Source organism: Argiope bruennichi, chromosome 10 (genome assembly GCF_947563725.1).
Source record: "Argiope bruennichi chromosome 10, qqArgBrue1.1, whole genome shotgun sequence".
Taxonomy (NCBI): Eukaryota; Metazoa; Arthropoda; class Arachnida; order Araneae; family Araneidae; genus Argiope; species Argiope bruennichi.
The window spans coordinates 29,412,979-29,434,614 of record NC_079160.1 but is presented as its reverse complement, the minus strand read 5'-3'; the positions used below and the strand labels follow the sequence as shown (position 1 = coordinate 29,434,614).

The window sequence follows — 21,636 nt, the reverse complement described above, 5'->3', positions numbered from 1 at the left end:
GGCACATTTTTATTTGCTCTTGAACAAGATGTCCAAGATAAAAATAAAATGCGAACAATCCTTCGTGGATATGCGGTATTATGAATGCATAACGAATAATGATTAGAATATCAGTTATGTCTTAAAAACTATATTTCGTAATGAAAGAGTTTTCAGTTTTTAAGCTTATATTTCATTTATTGGATTTACCATTTATTTTATAAACTTTTCTTATAGCAAGATGCAGATTGCATGTATGATATGAAAGATTGAATTAAATATGCTTAATGTGAATGTTGAAGAGTTAAAATGTCAGTTCCTCAATTTCTTTCTTTTTTTACTCTCTTATATACGAAGTATAAAAAAAATATTATAATTATCAACAAATCTTCATGTTTTAGACCTTCGTGAGTTCGAACACTGCATTTCCATTTGTATCTGTGAAAATGATGATTCAAAACAACAATAGAAAACAATAATCGATTCAATAATAGAAAAAAGAGATCTAGAGACTATCAAAAGTTTTTATTTAATTATGTGAAACTTTTTTTTTCAGAAAATATGTTACTGAAAGAAGAAAAAAAACCCTTTAATCAATATCCTTGAAGTTCAGGAATATTATAAAAGTTCTTTAGAGATTCTGGATTAGTCACAACTTCTAGATTGAAGGGCTTATTGTTAATAATTTTTTTCACAACTATTTCCAGCTTCTTGCCGTTTACGTTATACTGAAAAGTAAAATATTTTTTATTAAAAAATGTACTAAATAGTTCACTATCCAAATATATCTATTACAATTTTAATATACAGCGTTCAATAAAATTCTTGTAATCTTTATCAATAATAAAATAAGAAGTGACGCATGTGAAATCAAATTTATCATATTTCAAAATATTAATTAAATTAACTTATTACTTAAAAAATGTATACTCTCTTTTGTGAGAAAGTATGATTTAAAAATGCAATTTTTAATCATGTTTTATGACATTTTTTTACCAATTCAGTATAAAAATCTGTACATTCTATCTTTGTGAGAAAATATGATTTAAAAATACAACTTTTAATCACGACTTATGACATTGTTTTAACAATTCACTATAAAATGTTCTCTTGTATAAATATGGCAATGGAATATTCATTTGAAAGTATAAGCTGTAGCACATACAATCAAGAAGATGCATTTTATCAAACAGTAAGTTTATCTTAGATTTTTATAATTTTCAAAATGGACGTAGTGGTGTCAGTATTGGAATGAATTTTACTTTAGTATTTTTTTTTTGTTTAGTTTAATATTTAGTATTTTATTTATTAAAAAGTAAATAGACACGAAATGAATAAAAGTCTTTCTAAACGAAAGGCAATCATCATTATTCCTTTTCAACAGAGTATTATTTTTTAATTCAGTTTTAAGTATCATCAAAAAACTTTCTTTCAATATCGCTTCTGCGTTTCTTGTATTCTGATATTCGAATTGGAAGTATTACGGTAATTACAAAAATTCTAACTCAACAAGTCTAACTTTTATATCTCCCTTAGTCTGTGAGCCACATTTTTACTTTCTGATCCATAAAGTAATCAAAAAGCAAAAAATTAGCTCTAACAATTTTGATGAAAACCCCATGTTTCAGACTTTTCGATTTCATGTTTATTCAAGAAAGTTAATTGTATTGCACTCGATAACTCAATAATGGAACAAATGAAATTAGACCCATAACTTTTACACCAAAAGTTAACATTTGTTTTAAAATTTAGATCGAATACATTGCCATAAAGCTTTTCTGTTTTGTTTATTGGCGCACATGTGGATACAATAACTGAAAAAACTCAATGAATTCTATAGAAGAAATTTAATACGTAATCTGGATTACAAAATCTCGATCTATGATAAATATGGGGCCCAATCGTTCAGTGGAAAGGGAAGCTAACAAGATTCAGCGAGTCCTTATTAACATTTATAGAGATATAAAAAAATTCAATTTTGAAAATGCATTTGACACATTTTGGATTTTAAAAAAATCCAAGTTTTTGATTTTTTAAAGCTATTAAACTGGTAAACATTCAAAGAGCATTTACTCAATCAAAAAAAATCAGAGGAAATAATTATTTGAATATATAATATATTGTTAAATTAAAACACGAAAAAAGTTTTTCTTAATATATTAAAAAATTAATATCTCTATTATATAAAAAGAATTATATAAACATTGCTTTTTATTCTCTTTGTAATTGATAGATACCGAGTTACCGAACTCGTGATATTTGTTTTGCCAGTATTGTTTGTATTAATAATAAGTAGTAAGTATTTATTTTATATTTGCTGATGAAATGGTGCAAGAAAGAAAAAGTAAAGATTCAATTAACCTTCAAATTAAAAGCAAATGAATTTAAAACAATATTATTCGTTAATTCTACTTTTAAACACACCTTTTTTGGCAACACTAATAAGCAGCTCTCAGGTTTGTTTACTTTTTGAGACATCCCTTGCATTCGTAGGCCGATAGGCAAATATATGTTCTCATCAGAAAAAGATTAAGCTTCCAAAGTTGAATGAATGGCCAATGAAGTTTTCAAACTTCATTGGCCACTCGAATTATCTATAAATAATTTCGAATTAACTATTTATTATTTGGAATTAATAAATAAAATTCCATTGCTTACTGGAACTGACGAACATGAGGTCCAGTATCGGACTACATCAAGATTGGCGAGCTAAAGCGAGAAGAAGGCGAAGCTCGCTAGTTCATTTAAATAAAATTCATTGCTCTAATGTAAGGAAAATGATATTAATTATTTTGCTCAAAAATTTTGAAACAATTTGCAAATTATCTGCATTGTGTTTGGTATGCTTTTTTTTACTTAATACATGGACGGATACGATTATTTTTACTGGATGATACTTTAAACTAAAAATATAATCAAATTAAGTAATTGTTAATTTTAAGAGTTAAAAAATCTACCCAATAGATTTTTAAACGCGCCTTTGATCTTAACCTAGAACCATGAATGCGTAATGTCTGAAATAAATATATTCATACCTCTGACACATAAAAAACATTACTAATTTTTTTGTTTGAAATTTTTGAAATACTTTGTAAAATACCGTGGTTGGTATTTTGCAAAGTAATTCGGAACTGTGTTCGAAAAATCGTGGTTATAATCGATTCTTTTTATTTGATCCATAATTTAGTTTTGGAATGATATCTCTCGTTTCCTGCGATAATACTTTTGAAAAATAAAAAGAAATATATTAATTTACTTTTGAAAAATAACTAGAAATATATTAATATGCCTTTCAAAATTAAATAGAAATATATTAATATGCTTTTCAGGAATAAAAAGATATCAAAATGCAGCTGTAAAATTTCAATTACTGGAATATCTTTTGTTTCCAGGATTACATCCGGGACATGGGCTGCTGTCAGTTCCCGAGTGATGGCTTCTCGGATTCTGTTGACCAGCTCGTCATTGAAGTTGTGACCTTCTTTCATCCTCACGAAGAGCACTGCTCTTTCGTCCATCGTCTTGCTGTACTGAGCCACACAGAGACAGCCTCTTACTTCTGGGAACGTATCCACTGTAAGAGAATTTGAATCTATTATCTTCTCATAAAAAATATTAAGATATTTCTTGTATATTGATAACATTTGACTTTAAAATGAGGGTTTTTTTTTTCCTGTATGAGCCTTTTCTTCTCAATTTTTTTGTGGTGATATTGAGCAATATATGCTATATGAAATAGACCAAAAGCTTTTTCTTTACCCTTCACTGAAGTTTAAACTTAACCTTCATGGACGATTCTAGGGTCAATAGATTCGCTAGAATCACCGTAAAGTGAAAATACTACTTTGATATGTTATTTAAACTATTAGATCAAAGTCTCCACGTTAACCAGTCTTCAGCCAGTTGCCCAAAACCTGATCGACCACTGGTCATGGTTAGAGAAAACTGAGATGGAAACAGTAGAATGAATCAAATGCAAGATTAACTCAGATAAGGTACTTATGTTCCTGTGATAAAATGTCATTAATTTTAAGCTTTGCTTTACAAATTATTTTTCTTTTTTCTCTATTCTTCTCTGTCCCTCCTCCTGAATTAAATCTAATCGATCATTTACCATGGCTATATTAGACCGAGCAGAAAACAGTAGTATGAATCAAATGCAAGATTACCTCAAATAAGGTAATTTTGTTCCTGTAATGTGTCATTAATTTTGCGCTTTGCTTTACAAATTTTTTTTTCTCGGTCCTTCATCATCCCTACTCCTAAATGAGGTCTGTCAAGGTCAAATATTAGCTTTTTAGAACTTTTTTTATCGTTTGGCATTAAATATTTGTTTGTAATGGTCAAGTCAAAAACTAGATAAATCATTAGTTAGCAGTAGATGATTGATGAATTCACGTACTCCAATCTATCCCTCGTCATCGGCTATATTAAATCGACTGGCAGGAACATCTACCGATATTATATTCTGCCTATTTTTAATGATGAAATTTCTGTTTAGTTTTAATTTCAAGGTTTGAATTTTTTTAATGATTATTGTCATAAGAAAATGATAATTGTAACAAGAAAAAATACACAGTACTTCGGTAATTTAATTTATTAATTTTGTATAATTTTTTTAAAGTTTTATTTCGTAAATATTTTGAAAAATCTTATTACATCTAAATATTTTATAGTTTAAGCACCTTATTTTGTTTAGAAAATATCGCTTTATGTGTTTGCTTTTTTAACAGTATATTGTCGAAAAGTAAAAGAAAGTTAAATCCCTTAACTTTGTTAAAAGTTGAAGAATTATTTAAAACTTGAATATTTGTAGTCACGATTTTCAAACATTTTAAGCTCATGTAATGACACCAGGATAATTTCATTCTAAAAATGAAAATTTCTGTATCTAAGGAAAATTACATAAAAAGTATACATAAACAAATAAATTAAATAAAAGTGAGCAATAAAATATTATAAACGCTTTCAAATGCAAACGAATGAAATAAACAACTTAGAACTGTAATCATATTATAAACTGAAATTTTATAGACTTTGAAATTTAAAAAGCATAAAAGACGGTGTAAATATCAAAAAAAGGTTTATTTTTTTATTTTTTAAAATTTTTTAATTTTTTTTTATTTAACGGTGTTTAGCAAATAATTTTTATTCTTCAATTCTCGAAACCTAAGGAATTGATTTTATATTTCAAGTATGAAAATTCTTAAGTTCATAACTAAGCTCAGTAACAATTCTAATTTCAGAAATAAGCAAATTTGGCATTATAACGCAATAAAACAAAATAAGGAATAAAAGGAATAAAAAAAATAGTTATCAAATATAAGGAATCAAAATTTATTTGATAAGTATTTTTTTTCTATGATAAGGATTTATAAAGATTCAAATTTGTTGTCTGACACATTGTAGTGTGATAACGTTTCAAGTTTCTTTCTTTTACCTTCCTTTTACCTTTAAAATTTGATCGAAATATATTGGAACAATAACGCGCTATATTAACGATAAATATGTTTGATATTGTCCCAGTTAATATGTTTAATAAAATCCAGTAACTAAGAAAAGAAAATATTGTGGTAAAATATGCATAATTTCTTTAATTTATTAAAATTTGGGGAAAATATCTACGAAAATAAAATAAATTATACTGGAAAGCACTTTTTTTTAAATTTTAAAATGACATAGAAATATTTTTGCAGTTGTAATAAATATTTTTTGCAGTTGCAATGAAATTATTCTGAAAATTAAAAAAAAAACTATTAGATTTTCACTTAAACCTCTAAGAACATAATTAAAAATAATTTCTTGGTAAATAACTGCTTTCCAAGAAATAACTATGTACTAAATTTAGTTGGTCTAAGTTCAGTGATTTGCTTTTATCGAATATTTCATATAAAATTATTTTTTCTCATCACATGTCAGATGATTCAATTTACAGATAATATGTTACGCTATCAATATTTTCGTGTTAAAGAAAGGTTATCTGACAAATTTACAAAGTTGTTAACAAATTTTGTAATGTTATGAGCATATACGGATGTTCAGATTTAGCGAGTTAAGGTTTCCTCTTGCCATCTTTGCAAAATCAGTAGTAACCGAAATCTTTTCTGTGTAATTTGCTGCTTTAATCTCTATTGTCTCGGTACTTGCTTGCTCATTTATCCAGTGTGGAAGTCAAAACTCAGTCAACGAAAACCTTGAATCAGAAATAGTGACGATTTATACACAAATGATGTGAATGTATTATGTGACACGTTCAGATTTAATAGTACATATGCTCTCTTGAATAAGGCATTTGAATAAAGCAGATGTCAGAGCTTTAGCATTTGAATTTTTCTATCAAAAGTTGTGATAAGCTTTTTAAGTGTTCGTAGTTTGTCATGAATGCATTGATTCCGTTCTGTTGTAGTCTTTTCTGAAAATGTAATGTCTGTAAAATTAATATATTCTTTAGAGAGTTGTATTGTTAATAGAAACTATTTGTTATGAACTATGCTATTTTTATTTTTTCAATACTTTTTTGTGTAGCTATAACATTTAACAAACTTTTCAACTATTTAAAATTAATGAAACTGATCTTGTGATCGCAGTTAAACTTCATTAAATGATTTTGAATTTTTGCAATTTACGTTGAAAATTTTGTTCGTCTTGACTTTTTTCTCTCGATTCTCTGGCTCTTTTAGCCTTATTTGAGTCAGAAGTTTTCAGAATTCTAGATTTTCACATCAGTTTTTGAAACTCACCAACGTTGTAAATTTCCGAACTGCCAAACCGAGTTCCTCTTTGTTTCAAAGTTTCATCACTAAAAATAAGAAAAGGAAAAATAATCACTTTCTGATATTTTTAATACATTAATTTAAATAGCAAATAAATATATGTATGTAAGCTTATTTTGGTTGAAGCAGAATGCAGGTTCGAAGACATTGAAGAGACATTTTACATTTTTCAATTAATTTTAATATCCATTTCGGGAAAGCATAATTATTTACAAGCAGAAACGCGGACAAGGCACGTCTGCCACAGCGCGACACAAAAGCAGAAGTAAGGAAGGCCGAAACAAATGATCACTAGTCTTATATAACATGGGATTTCCGGCCACGTTTCAATTCAATACTCGTGTTGACCTTTGGCAAGGCGCAACTGATGGCGCAGTAATTTTTACACAGCTTCAGTTGAATTATTAAGTGGAATGAGATCAGGTAATAAGAGAATGAAATTACTATAGACTAAATTAAGACAAAGCTTTGGAAATTAATTTGGATTAAATTAAGAGTTTAAAATATATACATATTGCTTATACTTCCATTAAAAAGTCTTAATGTTATAAATAGTTATTAATCTTTTCCAGCATCAATGTGTTTTGTACAATTTCTAAAAATATTCCGTTAACAGCAACTTATGAATTTTCGTTTAAAAAGAAGACTTTAACAAATTGCTAATATAGAAAATTTAATAATATCTAGAGATTTTAAAAATAATTTTAATTAAAAAAGTATCCTTAAAAATAAGCTTTAATTTAATTTAGAGAGGGCATTTCATGGATTGGATGAAAAGTCACTAACTCAATAAGTAAAACTCTCATTCCCTGATGGGTAATTAATGGTGTAAGGTTGAGTTACCTTCATTTCGGCAATGAAATGCTCTTTTCATCATAAGGGTTAGACCATGGTCTTGAAGACTCTACCAAGTTATTTAACCGCCGAATGCTGTTCTGACAGAGAACATTCAAATAACACCCAATGTTTCGACAGAATATAGGAAACACTCTCACATTAATTTAAATTGAAAGTTTGAAATAACGGCAAAATAAGCTCATTTTGAACATTATGAAAATGCAACTAATTGCTGGTTGGCGAGAAAGACCTTGCTCATCTTATAATGAAACTAAGTGCCGAATGATTTTTTTAGTTAAAAAATAGTTACAGAAGAGCTAGAAAATAATGGCCTCTTTAACTGCTGAGAGGGTTAAAATACTGATAAAAATAGCCTTTTTACTGCGGATAAAAATAGAAAACGTATTTCACAGAAACAGAAACATTTATTCACCACTCATACATATAATAATTTAATATCTATATCTTTAACATTCTCCGTTATGATGATCAAATTTGTGCCATTTGAAAACTATGATTTATATGATGAAGCACTGATAGCAAGATATCATCTGTGATATTTCATATACGTGGCATTCCACTGTCAAATTTTCTTCTAATATTATATTTGTTCCATAGCGCAGTTTATATCTGAAATCCCCTTTTCTAAAAGTGGAGTTCATTTAAATCAGGATAACATGCCTGGCAAAAGAGAGCAGGCAACAATTTACTCAATAATCAACATGGCATTGACGCATTAAACTTTATGAGTACTTTCCAAAATGTGAAAATGCACTATTTTATATAAAAAAAGCTTGAATCAAGAAAAAAATTCTTTGCAGGAAGGTTCACATAGAACATCATAATATCCACTTCAAATATGCAACAGGTATTAAAATTAATTGCAGCATTTTATCTAAAGTCACAAGATAAATAAGTATTTCAATCCACATACAAAGACTAATGAAAGACATTTTCTTAACAAAATGAGCTTTTCTCGAACACAGTTATTTTAGGTGCTGACAGTATCATCATATATAACACTTAGTTGTTTCATCGGATGTAATATGACCATGCCATATCAACTCCCGGCCTTAACTGAAGGTTTAGAGCAGAAATGAATTACTTTTTTCATATTGTAATCTTCCTCGTTTCCCAGTACTGATAAAACATTACAGTGTCGTCGCTGTTACTTACTAAACTCCTAGCGGTAGTCAGATGCTGGATCTTTTCACCTGGGTGGTCTCGCATCTGTTCATTAGTGACTAGAATAAAGGACCACATTTGGAATTCCTCGTCCAAGAGGTATTGATAGTATCTTCAAAGGGAAAGGGGTGTCCAAACATCTGGATGCTAGATGTTTCTCTTTGTGAAAGGACCTTCCCACGACCCACTGGCGCCACGGACATAGCATATTGCTAAACCCCGATTGGCCGAAAGAGAGCTGAAATGACCAATGTAAATTAAGCGGCGGAGATTGTCGCCGAAAAGAAAGCGCGGAGATTTTTTTTTTAGAGAGGAGAGAAGAAACGAATTGCAGGAATTGTTGGACTACGCCCACGAGTTCGGAGTCTGAGAAACTACCCCTGGAATGGTCGTGTTGACGAGATGAATAACTGAGTTTAAAGAAAAACCTTCGATTTTGACTGTTGTATCTCCTACTAAAGATGTAAATAACTATTTATTTAACCAAGATTAGAATAAGTTGTTATTTGTATATATAGGGCTGTAAAATAAAGAATTGTCTGGAAATTCTGCTTCGTTATTTGATCAGTCTAGATCAAGACATTACAATGTCGGTTGTACGCAGTTTTATTCAAAGTCTGACCTTTACGGAACAAAATTTGAATTTTTTTTTCTTGATTTTAGTACGAGAAAGGTATAAATATAGCAGAATCAGAGATACAGGCATAAGGAATCTCAACTTTTCGGAATCCTGAACCATTCTCAAACAACTGTTTTCATAATGTCTTTAATATTTTGATCATACATCCATTTTCATTTCTGTCTGGCTGAAAACAATTTAATTTCAGATAAACATTGAAATTTAAAAGTCAAGGAATTAAAAATTGATATAATCAATTCGGGTTTTTTTTTTTTGAGATTATGTTAATTTATTCTCTAAATATTATTATGAATTTTTAAATATATTCTTGATATAATGGAAAAACATTCGTTAAATTTAAACTTTCATTACCCCTAGTGATATTATTATTATTATAAAACAATAAAATATTGTAATAAAGCAAATAATATATATAAAAAAATAAATAAATTTACAATCCTTACCTTCTGCAACAAATTATAAGACCTTTGGTGAAAGGATTTTTTATTCCATAATCGCTTGCAGTGAATTTTCCTAAAATATTTAACTTTTTTAAAAAAATTTCAAAATAATACCGATATTTTAAAATGATAATTAACATTGAGAAGCTTAAATGAATTATTATTTAATATTGAAAATTTACTTAAAATTGAAGCGTTCAATATACTTTAAAAGAAACGTGTGCTTCAAAATTAGAAATTATTTTTCTCGTCGAAATACTAAACTAAAGTATCCAAGACCCATAAAAATTTATTGTGATCTGAATAATAAAAAAAATGCAAGAAGTTGAAATGATGTATGATTTTAAAAAAATAGAAAAGTTTTTGTAAACAAGAAACACATCATGTAAATATAATTCTTGATCTTTCCAAAATTCAAGGTCTCTAAATGATAAAGTATTAAAAAACATCGAGAAAAGATATAGGAAACTTGTACCAACCACTATCATCTGTAAAATTAAGCTTAAAAATTTTATCATAATTAATGAAAGACATCTAATACGAGGTAGGCATTCCATGAGTATCATATTAAATTTAAATAAAATGATAAATATGAAATATTTTAAACTAAGAATCTAGACCACAACTTTATTTACTGTGTAAACACACTGATAATTTACAGAAACGTTTTTCACAGTTGGTATTAATTATCTGAAATTTTATAATCAAAAACCTTCTCACTTGAAACACAAAAAAATCTAATTTCTAAAGGTAAAATTCATTATATAACTTAAGCTGTAAGAAATGAATGGGAATATGATAATAGGCTTTCATTAACAATTGAAAAGTTTCAGGGAAAATATAGTTCTTTCAAAATAGTAATAATTAATGTTTGCTCATATTATACCTGGAAACGTTGAGAAATATTTTTCCCGGTAAACAGAGCCATCATCTCCCCAAAGACCTAACGGTAAATTAGGTATTGGTTTTGATATAACAATCTCTCCGATTTCACCCAAAACGGGCTGACCTGTAATAAACAAGTTTTTGAAAATATTTCTCATTTTTAATCAAGAAACTATATGTCGAACTCATATGTAAATGATAACAGCATTATGGGAAATATTTTTGTTGACTTAATTTGTCATTTCAGGATATGGATAATCTATCAGAATGTTGGATAATCTATTAATATAAGCAGTTGAAATATCGGAAGTGATATTAAATTTATGGTGGTCTTGTTTTCAACAAGATGAGGTTGCAGTTTAAGCTGCGTGCTCGTGCAAGTGGATAATTCCCTTGCACCAGCGCGCAGTTGAAACCGCGACATCATCTTGATGAAAGCAGGATCATTATAAATTATACCACTTATTAAAAGAATGTTAAAAATTTAGAAAGTTATTGAGTTTACAATTCTTACTGAAGGACTTAATTAGAAAGATAAATTTAGTCAGATGATTTCGAAAATGAGTTTTGTAAAATTAATTAAACTGCTATTATTCGTATGTGGATAATAATAGTAAATACAAATTTAATCATAGAATTAAATAATTTAAACATATATGAAATTTAATCATACAAATTATTATATAATTTAAATTTAATTTATATTTTACTTTCATGGAAAAAATGAAATAAGTTTTTTTTTTTTAAATTTAATCAGTTATTCGAGAATTAGGGCAATCTATCAGTAAAGACAATAAAATGCTGTGAGTTAAAAACTAAATCTCTTATTTTAAAGGTTAAAAATTTTAACTGAAATCCTATTTACAACTTTTATAAAAAAATTCCTCGTATATAAAAGTAAATTGTAACATAATATTATTTAGAAATCAACTTTATAAAATTAACTAAAAGATATAATAAATATGCAAAGACTAATTAGTTGATGGAGATGGTGTAAAAAAACATGATATATCACCATTATCATCCAACGTTTCTATTGCAACACCAAGACTAAATGCAGGAATTTCTCCTTTATGAATTGGAAGAGTCATTTCTGGTATCATGCAATTTGCCATCATTTCGGTTGAACCTAAAAATGTAGGAAAAGCATTTAATGAACCATATTGATATGAATAACGTAGTTCATTGTTTGCATGAACCGATAAATTAAATATTCCAAGAGAATTATTTAAAATGTGTCATTGAAAGTTAATAAAATGTCTTTGATTTTAAGGATTTTACTGAAGATTTAATCTCGAATCTTGATATTGAAAAATAGATATTAAAAATTCTTTGTATAACGAGAATTGATTTTTGAAATAAACCTTGGACGAAAAATAGCACTTATTTGAGATTTTATAGCCATTTACTTACTTAGGTATTTTTTTTTCTGGTACAGTAGACTCCCGATTATCCGCGGGCGGGTTATCCGCGCCTGCCGCACTAAGTTTTTTTTTTTTTTTTTTGCTTCCAAGCAAAGAGAAAATGCTTCCAAAGCAAGAAGCAAACACAAATGACTGATTTTTTCAAAAAAAGGTGTAGTTTTACAGTTATGCTTTTGTAATTACATTATACATTACAGTATTAAAACAGTACATATGTATCAATTTTTCTGTGCATCCTTGACGCCTTTCGTAATTCCAAGCACTTTTCTGTTTTCATTAACAAAATGCATTTTAGGTTAGTTTTGAGTGATATACTAAAATAGTAAGCGTTAGTTAAACATTTCCTGCTGTTTATTTTACGTTTTATTGTACATAAAACGATTTTTCAAAGTTGAAAAACCCGTTTGCTATACCCGTTTTTAGCTTTTTTCGCATTATCCGCGATTTTTGTTATTCGCGGCTGCCGCGCCACCCAATTCCGCGGATAATCGTGAGTGTACTGTATATGTTTTCGCCCATCACAACACACTCGCGATCAAATTGCGATGTTGCAGCTGCTCTAAAATTTTAATTAGGACTTGGGTACCAAATACGGATAGTCACTAATAGTCATATATCATTGATTGTATGGATAGTCATTGATAGTCATATATCATAGATGATATGGATAGTAATTGATAGTCAAACGGTTTATCTATCTAGAGATCAAATGGAATGGATTTTGAGGTCTCTTTACATCATAAGTACTCATCAATATGACAGAAATTTAAACATTTGAAGTTGAGCATTAGAAGTCATATATCATTTGAGCTGACAAATGCGGAAATTTATAATTTTTCATTCTCAGTATGTTTAATTTTTAATGCAAATCGAAAATAGAAATAAAAGTATCGAAGAAATATAGAAAAGTCAATCAGTGTTCATTATTTTAATATAAAAGTTATTATATAAATTCATATATTATTGAAAAGTCGTTTTAAATTCAACAAACAATAGAAGAATGCTATTTAAACTCAAAAGGATGTTATTATTTTTTAATTATCTGGAAATTCTCATTTTCAAACATTTTAAACTTGCAAACACTAATCTGTGCAGAAACTTTATTATTATTTTCTTATTTAATGCACGAAAAGTTAAAAAAAAATCACATTATTTACCGTATCTCAATCATTAAAATCATATGAGTTTTCTTGAAAATAATTGAACGCAGAATATTATTGTAATTTTAGTTCTATTTATGTAGTTCTTTCCATTATTAAATTCTAATTGCCAAATAAAAATGAAGAGTCAAATTTTTGTCAAACATATCAATTATATAAAATTTATATTCTCACGAATATAAAATTATTTCATAAGTTGTTTATATATCAATATTATAATATTTCATAATTTTAAATAAATGAAACATAGATTTTGTTTCTTGTTTTCAACTACAACTACTTGTTCATTACTAATTAGCTTTACATGATTGACAATTTTTTTAGCATAAATCTCTAAACACTGTAAAAGACCGTCGTACATGCCATTGAAAATATTCAGTCTGTAATTTGAAAAACATAATTTCTGATTTAGGTCTTCAATCCAATTTCTGAACTAAAATTACTGGCGATAAAATAGGCTTAGATAAAGTTTAATAAACCCAAAGAATTTCAAGTATTTTATTTTAGAACTGATGGCTGAAAGCATGCTATTCTTATCTATGCTCCAAATGCCTGCAGTTACCTTATTTCATTTATAAAATATTAATTTCCTCTTCATGTAGTCTTTATTGAGAGCAAGTATTTTTATAAGAAAAACAGAAAACGTTTTTCTAATGAATTTTCCGATTTCTATGAAATCTTTTTGCAGCTTACTGTATTAGTTCTTGGTGTTTACATTATTTTTACTTTAGATTCCACAAGTTATTATTTTTTCTTATTTTCAGTATCGGTATTTAATAAGTTTCTAGGACTAACTATGAGCCTATGAATTGCATTGTGATAATGACCATCCATTCAATGTGTAGTGAAAAGTAAAGATTATAATTTAGAATTTAATTATGGTAAATGAATTAACATTCCTTTATTATAGAACAGATGATTTATTAGAATTTTTCCCCATTGATTTTCTTGTTATGAGAGTGTGAGAATTTCACTAGAGAATTTATGGGGTGCCATTCACAAGAGGATGCATGTATTCTATAAATGTAAATAATATTGTTTCGCTTGTTTTTTAGTTTTTAGTTTTAACACATGCTTGATGAATAGATTTCTTTTGAAGAGGGTAAGCAAGATTGGAAAAATCCGCGGGAATTTAAAGATGCATCGTACTTTCTTCCAACAACCAAAGAAGGCAGAAAAGTACTTTTTAAAATTCTCTTTTTAAAAGAATGCCTGATATTTCATTTATCTACAATTTAAGATATTAGAATAGCCTAATGAGTAATGTATGAAACAAAATACCAAGAAATGAAATTTATCCTAGATCTTCTACCCTAACAATTAAATCTGCGACCGCTTGACAAGAATGCAAAAGTATTTTCAAACAATTTGTGTTCACATAACGGACATCGTATCAAGCTAGTTAATGAATGATACAGTATGACACATGCATTCTATTACAACTATGTTAGGAAATTTGAGGACTTTTTATCCCGGGAATATGTTAGGAAATAAGTCGAACTAGGTGATTTATTCACGAACAAGGAGATTACTCTGGGTATATGGCTTCGATAATATAGAATATAAGAAAGAAACTTCTGTCTTCTTGTAGCATTCGGAATTAAATAAATGTCATGCCGCGACACAAAACATTGGATGCTATAATCAACTCATAATCGACCCCAATTGCAAGCATCACATTGCCGATCACCGAAGTTCTACGACCCGTCATTATTAATGAGCCGAAAGAGCAACATCATCAATTTGGAACATATCAGGGAGGTGTTTTCTTAAGCAGCGTTCACACGAAGTCAATTATTGCTCGCAATATAAGATCACGCCTATTTCAACAAGATCATATGGCCCCAATAGGTCATTCGCAAGTATTTGTCTCATTGCGGCAGCTATTTGTCCTTGACCTATTGCGGTCAAATAACCTTCTTTAGGTAGGCGTGGCCTTCCATTGCGCGCAATAGTTGGCCTTGTGTGAAAGTTGCTTTATAAGGACACTTCTTATCCCCCACATTTGAAATACCCTTTAGTGGTATATCGATAATGCATAATCTACATCTAGGTAATAAAAGTTGTATTTTCTTAGAATAAGATTATAAAGTTATTTACCGAAAGCTGATAAGAATATTGAACCCGTCAGGGAGTTGAGAATTTACTTTTAGGGATGACGAATATTTTCAGAGCGGTTATTACGTAACCAATATCAAAAAGTCACAAATACAAGTGATCAATACTTTTCAAAGAGGGGTGCGATTCAAATCCTTGATACGATCTTACTGGTGATATTCCGGTTACAAGTTTTGGATCAGGATAGAAACTAAAAATCGATACGATATCACCGAAATTTGCCGGAGCGGTGACGATACGATCTGTCCAATGGAAGCTCTCGAAAGAAATCTGTGATTGGATTGAAAAGTGAACGGACCGGTTATTGGAATTATCGTATCGTATCATTGAATTGCATATCACTGAAGTTTATCGGAGCGGTGATTTCACCGGAAAATGCGAGACTTCACTGGAAAGTGCGAAGTCACCGCTTCACTTTACGGGAGTGACCGATATTCGTATTTGATGATGCACTATTCCATACAGATCATTTTTAATTGCTCGTGACATGATTGACTTTGATTACATGTACTCTGTTTACTGCTGGCGCCATCTATTGGTAGAATATAGGACTAAAGTAAACATTCTAAAGAAATGACATATATTTTTAACTCATCTTTTCCAGAAAATGGTTCACTCTAATAAATAAATTAAATAAATAGTTTTGAGATAAAAGATAAAATTTAAGAAGTAAGCTGAAACAGATAAATTAATTCAATCACACGTTAATTAAATTAGTAAATTAAGTATTAATTACAATTAATAAATTTTATATTTAATATTAAGTAATAATTTTTAATTAATAATATGATTGAAATAACAGATATTTGGAACGCATATTTAAAAATAACAATAGCAATATTATTTGTTATTCAAAAAATTGTGGATTATACATCTCTACTTACTTTAACTTCTTGTCCGTTCATCTGAGGTACTCTCTGGTGTTATCGCGATAATACATAATATACTACAATGCAATAAAAATATAAATTTCCTAAAAAAAAGGATTACAAAATCATTTACCGAAAGCTGATGAAAAGGCAAAGTCTTTCTTTATGTTTTCATACACGAAGTCATAAATCTGTGGCTTCACCACGCTTCCAGATGCAAACAAGACCTTCAAAGATTCCAAACTGCCTTCTCCTACAAAATCATCATGAATTTTACTCTGATTAGAGGATATAATAAATTGGAAATACTTACGTAATATACAAAATAATGGCACAATACCTTCATTTACTTAATTTATGAATAAATAAATTAATATATATAATATAAGGAATATGATCAATCTTTTTAATGAAAAACTTTAAAATGAAAAAAAGTTTTTAGGAAAGATCTAAATCAATCAGACAGAGCAGGAAGCTCACTGAGGACAGAAAGTTTAAAATGCAATTCCTGTTCACTTTGCTTTCTATAATGAGGAACAGTGATTATCTTAACATAGTTATCTTACTTGTCATACTTACATAGTTACATACTTAACATACTTACATAGTTAACATAACTTGTCAAAAAAAACTGTTTCAGTTCAATCTAATTGATTTCTTTCTTATGCTTTAACTTTAATGAGCAAATAATAAAATTTGTTGTTGTTGTTTTAAAAAAAAGACATTTTTCATGATTTTGTAATAATTTGGATGATAAATAAAAATAAAGTTAAAAGATTAAATTCTGAAAATGCAAAAAAAAAGGTATAGATGAGTTTCAATACATATAAAAGAAATACCCCCCCCCCCCCAAAAAAAAATCAAATTATTAAAATTCGTTAATGAAAATGTCTACTGTTTCCAACATAGAAGCTTTGATTGCTCAAATAAATATAAGTACGCTAACCATCTTGCAATGAATTATTTCGCCTTTTTTAAAAATATATTTCGAAATCTTTTTGAAGAAATTCATTTATACGTTGAATGCATTTTTTTTTCGTAATTTTAATATTTAAAAAAATATGACTAAGATTTATGTACAATTCTTCCAAAGAATACCCTATTCAAGTTACACTGGTTTATTTAACTTTGGAAAATCAAATCCTATCATCCTTCAATTGTTATAGATGCTGACAAATCTTGTAACAGATTAACTCCTTATCGGGGAACAGCGCTAAGTAAATATTTGCATAGGCCATTCGAGTCATCAAATAAAACTATTATTTATTTCGATGCTCGATTTATGAAAGAGCACTTGTTGGAAATATTTATTAATACTAAGCCTACTCACTTGGAACATATCCCAGATTCTGGTATTCATCCAATATGCTTGTAGGTATCAACATATGCGTTAGTTTGTACTCATCGACTAAATCCCACAGGAAGGTTGGACTCAAGAAGTAAGGCGATCCTTCAAACAGCAACAAAGTGGGCCCAAAGAATAGTGAGGATGTTATGATATTCCATGATACCCAGCCTGCCTATATTCCCAAAAATAATCATTTTAGAATCACATGAAATTAAAATTTTAATGTAAATGTATTTTTCTGGCAGTTAATAGGTAATATTTATTGTTGAAACTGAGCCATGTTTATCAATAATTTTAAAGCAGAAACAATTTTCCGAAGCCTGAACAGTAGTTTGTTTATTAATAAGTCAAAATTTATTTTTGTTGCTACTTGATACTTAATGTTAAATTAAAAAAGCATTTCAGTTCATTCTCAGACAAATTCATTCACTGGTTCTTCAAAATTAACGATCTATTGAGCAGAAAATGTAAGTAAAAGGTTCTGACTTAAAAAAAAAAACTTTTACTTTAATATCATCGCTTTCCCCAGCATCTAAAATCCTGTCTGTGGAAATGGATAAGCACGGAAGAAAAGAATAAATAGCACCTTTTTTAGAAAGTGTTAGCAAAATCAGCAGCTAAAAATAAAGAAAAGCAGAAAAACAAGATTGCTTCGGGACTTGTCAAATAAATATACAAGGCCAAAAGGCAAATCCTGATTGCATCATAAGTTTATATCTAAACTAAATATTCTTAGAATAGAACTAAACTAGAGAACTAAACATTCATAGAATATTAGCTTAAAAATAATTGTCCGAATTATGTTCAATAGCACATATAATAAATGAAGTATAAGTGAAGAATTAGTGAAGTATCAAATAATAATTTAGAAATTTTTTTTAGGTCATCCAATTGGAAGAAAAAATAGCATCAGGTTTTGAAGTAGCAAAGGAAGGCTTCTGAATGATTTTAACCCCAAAATTATAGTATCCATACGTTGAAATAGTTGTCGAAACCAGTTAAACTCCCTTAGCCATAAAGCTTGGTACAAACTTGTAAATATTTACTTTATATGAAAATTTATGATCCCTAGACATCTATACGGTGATCTTCTGTCACCAGAATCCCCTAAATTAAGAGAAATTTGAAACACAACGCACTGACTATTTGGTAAAGATCTCCAGCATTATCCACTGCACCGATTTTGGCAATTTTTATTTTATATGATTATCCATGACTCCTAGATATATGATCAGTAGTTATATGTCTTTAACTGCCCCCATTTTCGAGAGAAATTTCAAAAAAAACTACTTCATCTTATATTTTTAGGAGGAAGAAACCTCATATAGAATGAAAGGTTCACCCTAACATAGCAAGTGTATTGAACTGAATGATTATATTTTTATTTCCAATAAAAGTTGAAGATCACTACAAATGTCATCAATGACGGCCTATTGCTCCACCACTTTTTAATTTTGAGATACATTTCAAAAACATTATTTCTTTGCATATTCTGTACGAGAGAAGTCTTCCAGTTACAGCCATTGTATATATTTGCCAACTTTTATTTCGAATGAAAACTCAAAACCCTGTAACCGCAATCAACGATAACTAATTATCATTTCTCCAATAATTTTCTACTTTTTCAGCAATATATCAGAAAATAAAAATCTGATAAAGTGCACATAAGCATCTAGACCAATGTCACAAACGCTCATTCAGCAATTGAAAACATAGCTAACCAATCAGAATACTCAATATTTATTGAAGAAACATAATTTAAAATAAAGCTTTCTATTCTTATGATTATATGTTATTTATAAAATTTAATTAGTGCTTAAATTCATCCTGTTAATGCGATTGAATCGAAAAATAACAAAACTGGAATTTGCCATCTAATGAATATAACATACAAATGAATAATTAGAGAAAATATTTCATTTTATAATCTATTTTATTTGTATAAACGCAATAAATAAAAAAAATGTTTTTAGTTTAAAAAACGTCTATGCACATATTTCAACTATGCACATATTCGATTTTAATAAAAAAAAGGATGGTTTATATTTTAATTTTAAAAATATTCACTTACTGGTGACATTGTGAAGGAAATACTGCTCCTTTCTATATCAATATGCAGGGCCATGTCCCTGAATGTTGCCAACAAAAACTGAAAACAAATAAAAATCAGTAACACAATAGAAGTTTTACACTTTCGTTCTTGTAATTGTTTTTAAAAAATTTCAATGAGAAAGAAGCTATTTATAATGATTATTGTAATTAATTAACAAATCATGCTGTAATGTAATGTAGGTACATTACATTTATATATTGGTGTGCAAAACTTAAGCAACAATGTAAATTTTAAGCAGGTAGCCTTGAAATTGTAGAAAAGGGGTTATTGCGATTAGTACAATGAACACGCAATTCAGTTGATAAGTGATGCGTATGCAGATGTCAAAAACAAAACATCATAGGCGATATGAGTGTACGCAAAACGCGTACTGTCGGCGCGCGGAGCTCAAGAACTGAGGAATCAAGGAAGAACAGAGGCGCAATCAAAGACATTCGCTGCAAGTGCATGGAGGTTCTTGCGTGAAATACGGCGAGAAAAAAATCACCTGGACGACTTCACACGTGGAAGAATGATCGGAAAGCTGGAGTAGGGACGTTGTTTGACTAAGTAGCTGAAGAGTTCGGAATTAACAAAAGTGTCGTTTCGCGCGCTTCGTAAGCCTTCCGAACCATAGGTATGGTTATTAGAAAGGTTAGTGGTGGCTGTCCTAGGAAAAAAAACTACAGAGGATGACCGATATATCGTCCTGCAGGCGAAAAGAGCCAGATACCAGTCAGCAAGTGCCACTGCTCAGCAACTTTGTACAAAAACAGGGCGATATATCGCGGTTTACTGTGGCCAGGCGCCTTCACAAAGGTGGACTACTCGCGAACTATCCTGAGAGCTGCATCTCTTTGAAAGCTGGCCATCGGTGAAAATGAAACAATGAAAAAAGAAAGAACAAAGAATAATATAAGGCTATTAAAGAAAATTTTATATAAGATATGTTATTTTTATGAATTATCTGTAATTATTAAGAAAAGTTTTTTATTCCTTTCTTTATTAAGATTAAATTAAACAAATTTTTTGAATTTTATAATTTATACTAATTTTTATGTTAAGATTATACAAAAATTTAACAGAAACGTTTGAGACATAAATGGATATATTTTGATTTTGTAACCAAATCATAATATTAGAAATAAAGTTTCTAACATTTTCCTCGTTTCCTTATCAATTATTTAAAGTGCCATATTTACAGTAAAATTCTAAATAATGGATTAACAAACCTTTTAACCTACGCCTTATTAAAACATATGCAGCACAGCAAATTAGCTGTTCAAGGTTTGTCTATAATTTATTTCTAATTGTTTATTTTTTCAAAACTTGTTTAAATTTTAACCAGCCATTCGGGTTTGATTGTTAAATTTATGTTACACATTTAAACATTCTGCAAGATCAGAAGCAAATTTAGAAATTCTTTTTTATTTCCTGTTTCAAAACAAAATAAATTTATCGAGTTGTTTTGGTAATTCATTAAAAAATTATCTACATGGAACTGAAAAAGTTTTGATTCACAGTAAAAACTGAGCACTCTTTCCTAAGTGCTAAAAAATCTCTGCGAATTTTAATCTGGTTAGATATTTCATATTTGTGCAAAATTAAGGTTCGGCAAATTAGCCATGAACAATAAATGAACTCGGTTCAATTTTTGAATTTGAAAATAAAAAGTGTTGTGATCAATAAGTTTATCCAAGAAATTAGCTCAATCAATTTTTAGATTCGTTTTTATCTAAATTCTAAAAACCCATATTGATTATTTTGGAGCAAATATTTAAACTTTTACATGGATTTATCAAAGGTACCATCAATTGGGAGAGTTCAAAAGTCACCGCCTTTTACTTCATATTTCAAATAAATGTGCTGGATTTTTTTCTTATAAG

The 21,636-nt window shown here is 28.9% G+C and overlaps 1 protein-coding gene across 1 annotated transcript in view; it reads right to left on the bottom strand.

Moving 5' to 3' along the window:
* Positions 1 to 483: 483 nt before the first annotated feature.
* LOC129988667 (acetoacetyl-CoA synthetase-like) overlaps positions 484 to 21,636 on the bottom strand; it is a 39,807-nt gene continuing 18,654 nt past the window's right edge. The window contains exons 10-18 of the mRNA XM_056096936.1: positions 19,730 to 19,807; positions 17,641 to 17,830; positions 16,444 to 16,563; positions 11,755 to 11,868; positions 10,741 to 10,863; positions 9,858 to 9,927; positions 6,720 to 6,778; positions 3,351 to 3,553; positions 484 to 707 (exon numbers count right to left, since the gene is read on the bottom strand). Of these exons, the coding sequence (XP_055952911.1) occupies positions 573 to 707; positions 3,351 to 3,553; positions 6,720 to 6,778; positions 9,858 to 9,927; positions 10,741 to 10,863; positions 11,755 to 11,868; positions 16,444 to 16,563; positions 17,641 to 17,830; positions 19,730 to 19,807 (1,092 nt within the window). The 3' untranslated portion in view covers positions 484 to 572. The remainder of the gene's footprint in view (positions 708 to 3,350; positions 3,554 to 6,719; positions 6,779 to 9,857; positions 9,928 to 10,740; positions 10,864 to 11,754; positions 11,869 to 16,443; positions 16,564 to 17,640; positions 17,831 to 19,729; positions 19,808 to 21,636) is intronic.